The 5599-nt window shown below is 47.7% G+C and overlaps 1 protein-coding gene across 1 annotated transcript in view; it reads left to right on the top strand.

Moving 5' to 3' along the window:
* Positions 1–3159: 3159 nt before the first annotated feature.
* The window catches only part of tmprss3a (transmembrane serine protease 3a), a gene marked incomplete at its 5' end in the record, with an annotated part of 145105 nt that continues 142665 nt past the window's right edge, over positions 3160–5599 (top strand). The window contains one exon of the mRNA XM_084023275.1: positions 3160–3242. Coding sequence (XP_083879401.1) covers positions 3160–3242 — 83 coding nt within the window. The remainder of the gene's footprint in view (positions 3243–5599) is intronic.

Raw genomic sequence — 5599 nt, 5'->3', positions numbered from 1 at the left:
TTTGCACTGCACGAATGATGATAGCTTTGGTCTGCTGGAGCTGTTCTTCAGTGATGTTCTTGTCACACTTATGCCATCCATGGCATCTGCTCTCAGTGGCAGCCTTGAAACATGTGACGATATGGAGCAGCCTGGCGATGGTCTTTAACAGACGACTCCAGCTGGAGAATCTTTCAAACCTTGCAGCTCCGAGCGTGCCCTTTGACAGAGAGGTAGCACAGGATACAACCTCTGGACGCAGTTCAGTGTCGTGTTCAGGGTTAATGAGGTCAAAGGGCACTTCCTGTGTTTGACCTTGACTTGAATCAGTAAGGAAGGGAGGCCCACTGAGCCATGTAGAGTGGAAGAGATGCTCAGCAGGCAGTCCATGTGTGGCGTGGTCAGCTGGGTTTAAATGTGTGGGCACATAATACCATTGGTGAGCCTGAGTGGAGCGCCTGATGCGTTCTACACGATTGTGTACATACACATAAAAGCATCTCTTGTCATTGAAAATGTAGCCCAGTACTACTTTAGAATCTGTGTAGAAGTTTACTTCATCAAATGTAAAGTCAAGCTCTTCCTGGACCATGTCTGCTACTTCGACAGCCAGCACTGCGGCACACAGCTCTAACCTGGGAATGGTGATGTCTGGTTTTGGAGCTAGCCTGGCTTTGCCGAGGAGAAAGCCCCCGTCGCTGTGTCCATCAGCAGCGGTGAGTTTCAGGTAGGCGACAGCCCCAACCGCTTTTGTGGATGCGTCATAAAACACATGCATTTCCTTTCTCTGTGCTTTGGACAGTGGGATGGATGTATACATACGGGAGCTCTTGAGCTGTCCCAGGTGCTTTAGAGAGTCTTTCCATTTCTGCCACTTGTCCTGCTGCCCCTTAGGCAGTGGAGTATCCCATTCACTGACGTCTTTGGAGATCTCTCTCAAGATGGAGCGTCCTTCCACGCTGACTGGCACGGCGAACCCAAGCGGGTCGTACAAACTGTTGATGACTGATAACACGCCACGTTTGGTGAAGGGCTTGTCGTTGATCTCCACTCGAAATGAGAACTGATCCGTGGACAAGTCCCAGCCCAGTCCGAGGCTGTGTTGCAAGGGCGGGGCATGCTGTCCGAGCTCAAGTCCCTGCAGACCTGTGGCGAGATCCTCACCCGGGAAGGCACTGGTGACTACAGGACTGTTGGACGATATCTTGTGGAGACGGATGTTGGACTGAGCCAGCATTTTTTGTGCTCTGATGAGGATGTCGATTGCTTCGTCCTCAGAAGCGAATGACTTTAGCCCGTCATCTACATAAAAATGGTGCTCAATGAATTTCCTCACATCACTGCCGTACTCACTCTCTCCCTCCACAGCGGTTCTCTTGAGTCCATAAATGGCGACTGAGGGAGATGGACAGTTTCCAAACACGTGGACTGTTATTCGAAACTCTTCCACTTCTCCATCCAAGTCGTGATCTCGGAACCAGAGAAAGCGCAGGTAATCACGATGGTCCTCACTGACCATAAAGTTGTGAAACATCTGCTCCACATCAGCCATCACAGCGTATGGTTCACCTCTGAAACGGAGAAGCACGCCTACAAGACTGTTGTTAAGATCTGGGTCTTTAAGCAGCACTTGATTAAGAGACACATTTCCACACTGAGCGCTTGAATCAAATACAATTCTGATTTTACCTGGCTTTTGTGGGTGGTAAATGCCAAAGCTTGGGAGATACCAAAATTCTTGGTGGGGTTTAAGAGGAGGGGCCCTTTCTGCGTGTCCTTTGCTGAATGTCTTTTTCATAAACTCCACGAAATGCTCTTTCATTTCCGGCTTTCTCTTTAGTGTCTTGCTGGAAACATGAGGCGGGTGAGCGCCTGCTCTCTATTGTTAGGCAAGCGGAGTTGGGGATGACGAAAAGGGAGGGGAGCCACCCAGTTATTTGCCTCATCTTTAACAAACCCATGGTGCATAACATTCAGGAATGACTCTTCTTCTGCAGAGAGTGCTAGTTTGTCGTCATCTGCTGTTTGTTTAAAGATGTGTTTGCTCAGCTCATCCTTGGGTTGCATGTTCTCAAAAAGGGGATTGTCTTCTGTGAACTTTACCTTTGTGTAGATTCTGTTTTCACAGGGAGAGAGGAAACTGGGGCGGCCGTTATCAAGTATGTTTGTCTTGTAGGAGTTCACTGTGGGTCTGTGGGCTCCTGAGAGGCAGACATCCCCAATAATTACCCACCCGAGATCAAGTTGTTGGGCGTAAGGAGCTTCGTTTGGGCCGTTTATCTGTCGGCGGACCTTGTGAGCCTGAATCACATCTCTGCCCAGCAGGAGAAGAATGTCAGCTGATGGATCAAGTGGCGGTAATTGTGTGGCTACGTGAGAGAGGTGAGGATGTGCGGCTGCAGCTTCAAGGGTGGGTATCTCACTTCTGTTGTTTGGGATCTGGTTACATTCAGTGAGTATGGGTAGTGTTATTGACACTTTTCTGTTTATGCCCTCGATGGCAAAGCCATGAGCACTGCGCCCTTGTGTGTTCACTGTTCCTGAGCATGTTTTCATTGTGTATGGGAGGGCTTCACCATGCAGGTTGAACATGTCAAAAAAGGGGGACCGAGCTAATGACACATTACTCTGATCATCTAAGATCGCGTACATTTTCCTTTTCTCATTTGGGGCTGAGCAAGGGTACACATTCACCAGGCAAATTTTAGAACATGACTTTCCCTGTAGTCCTTGTCCACATACCTCAGTGCAGCTAGATGTGGTCACTGTGGGGCTTGGGGTATCTGACTCCCCGCCATGGGCCAATGGTAGGGTGTCAGGGCCTGTATCTGTCCATGGGGGTGGCCCAGCGTGCATGGCGGAAGTGTGTGAATCACTGTTGCACTCCACACAGCGAATGACAGCTTTACAGTTTTTTGCCCTGTGTTCTGTTGATGAGAGACACTTGTAGCAGATTGACAGCTCCTTAAGCAGACCTCTCCTCTCATCCAATGTCTTCATTCTGAATCCTCTACATTTGGCGAGAGAATGTGGTTTCTTGTGTATTGGACACTGTTTATTGGGGTCGAGAGGGGGAGCCTTTGGTTCGTTGTTGGCTGCACCGACCTGTGTTTTGTTCGTTGTGAAGGGAACTTTGAACCGTGTTTGTCTCACTAGTGTCCTTTCTTCTTTCATGTGTGCATGGCCGCAGTTTTGCAGGATGAAGCTGGGGTCTGTTCTCATTTCAGCGTGGTAGTTGACAAACTGGATGAAATAGGAGAAAGGTGGGTAGTGAGCTTTGTGGTCTTTTTTATATCTTGACCCTTTTTGACCCACGCCTCCTGCAGGCCACCAGGGAGCTTTTCCACAATTGGGTTTATTCCTCTTGAAGTGTCGAGAAAGCTGAGGCCTGGTAGATACCCTTCATCTTTCGCAGCCTCAAGCTCTTGGAGGAGGTCTGCAAGCTCTTGCAGGAGGTGACTGTCTTTATAGCCAACTTTGGGAAAGCTTTCCAAGCGACCGAACAGCGAAGCCTCGATGGCTTCTGGTGAGCCATAATTTCTGTCGAGCCTTTGCCATAAACGTTCAAGACCTGCTTCGGGGTTGCTAACGTGGACGGCTCTAATCCTCAGAGCATGCTGGAGGGACTCACCGCTCAGCCATTTGGTAAGTAGATCAAGCTCTTCGCAGCATTTCAAGTTCAAATCTCCAGTGGCGTTGTGAAACATAGATTTCCATGCTACATAGGTCTCTGGCCTGTTATCAAACACTGTGAGTCCTGCTGTCAAGAGGTCGCGACGTGAGAGGAGCACAGCGAGGTCTGATACATCAGTTTGTTGGCGCAAAGACGGAGATGGGACGTTACATGCTCCAATGTAGTTGGGGGAATGGAATGGCGGTGGCTTGTGTTGTCTGATAGGTTGATAGCTGGGGGTGTACTCACATGCATGTGTCGTAGCTGTTGGCCTGCTTGGCTCGACATTGATGGTGTTGTTTATGTCCCACTTTTGTTCTTTATTAGGTTTTGTCTCATCTTCCATATTAGCATCATTATAAAAGTGAGTGTTTACATATTCTTGAGTGCGGCTGGCAGCCATGGCTATTGTAGCAGGAACTGGTGGCTCTTCCAACTCTGTTTGGTCCAAAACTGCAGCCTCGAGGACCCTTGCTGCTGCGAGCGCTGCTTTAGCCTCTCCCTCTTGCTTCAGGGCGTTCATAGTAGCTACCAGCCGAGTCTTTTCCATCTCGATGCGTGCCGTTTCGACTTCCATGTCTATTTGGCGCTTGGCATACTCTGCTCTGGTGCTGGCGGCTTCAGCGTCGGCTCGTGCTTTTGCTGCAGCAAGGCTGGCTGATGACCGGCGTGATGAAGCTGAGCTGCACTTTGATCTGACTTCTAGCTGGGAGAGCGGTGGGGTGTCTCCGTGCTTAGACATGTCTGCTTTCACTGGCGTGGAGAGTCTCAGGCCCCCGACGATGCACTTGATGTGTAGACAATCTTTTTACTCTTCTGCCCTCAGCTAAGAGCTTTAGCCTATGCAGCGAGCTAAACATATGGCTTCAGTAACCACTCGTGAAGCATTCTTCAGTTTACTGATCCATTTTACTTTGTAAAACTGTAAGAAAATAATCACAATACACAACTTTCAGTTTCCATGTAAAGACATACATTCACACTTATCTCTGTGTGTAGAATAAACGACCTGAGGTCTTAACGTTAGCAAATACATTGTATTTTCAATAGCAACCACAATGCTAAATGATAATGTCACTCATACTGAGTGAATGGCGTACCGCCTTCAATAACACGAAATGCAAAATGAAAGCGCTGGTAAACATTCCTAATTAAGCATATTTGATTTAACTCACAGATTATGCCTTTGACAAGCGCAACAGTTGAGGAAGTAGACAGACTTGACCCAGGAGCGAAACGTTTTTGTGCTCTGCTGCACTTCCTGCTTCCAACATGCGCCACTAGATGGCAGTGTAAGATCAACAACAAACTCAAATCACTGGGTTCTCTTAAAGGCACAGTAACCAGATTAGCTGTAGACTAAAATAGCTTGAATCTGTTAGAAAATAAACCTCCAGAAAAGGAATAAAATAATAACACAAAACTGAGGGACAGAATAACATGTGTGCTATGTGTGACCATTAGATTACCAAGGACATCACTGAGTGCTCTCTCATGCCTTCATTTAGGTCCCGTTTACACAAAGGGAAAACGCAGATATTTCCACGCGGTTTGGCCTCTCATTTACACGAAAACTCTGTTTTTTTTTATCACAGAAAACGATTATTTCTAAAAACTCCGGACAAAGTGGAGAATTCTGATAACGCCGGTTTATGTGTTGTCGTGTCAACTGGGAGAAACAGGGTTTTAGCGTCACAGGAAGTTGCTTGTGTTATTCGTTGTTGATTCTGACGATTCTGATTGGCTTGCATGGCTTTATCCTTCTCCCTACACTGCCGCCCATAGGTTTGGCACAGTTATCATGGCACTCGATGGCAGATTTGTGCGGGTTGAACGATGTTGTGTGCACAATATTATTTTTGAAAACAGGGGGGGGGGGGGGATCACAGTCACAACATCCAATTCTGTTATTAAAAGTAATGTTGACGAAGATTCCAGAATGAATAG

This window comes from Eutrigla gurnardus (assembly GCF_963514095.1).
Source record: "Eutrigla gurnardus genome assembly, chromosome: 12".
Classification (NCBI taxonomy): domain Eukaryota; kingdom Metazoa; phylum Chordata; class Actinopteri; order Perciformes; family Triglidae; genus Eutrigla; species Eutrigla gurnardus.
The sequence above is the reverse complement of the archived record's forward strand: the minus strand, read 5'-3'. Positions and strand labels throughout refer to the sequence as shown.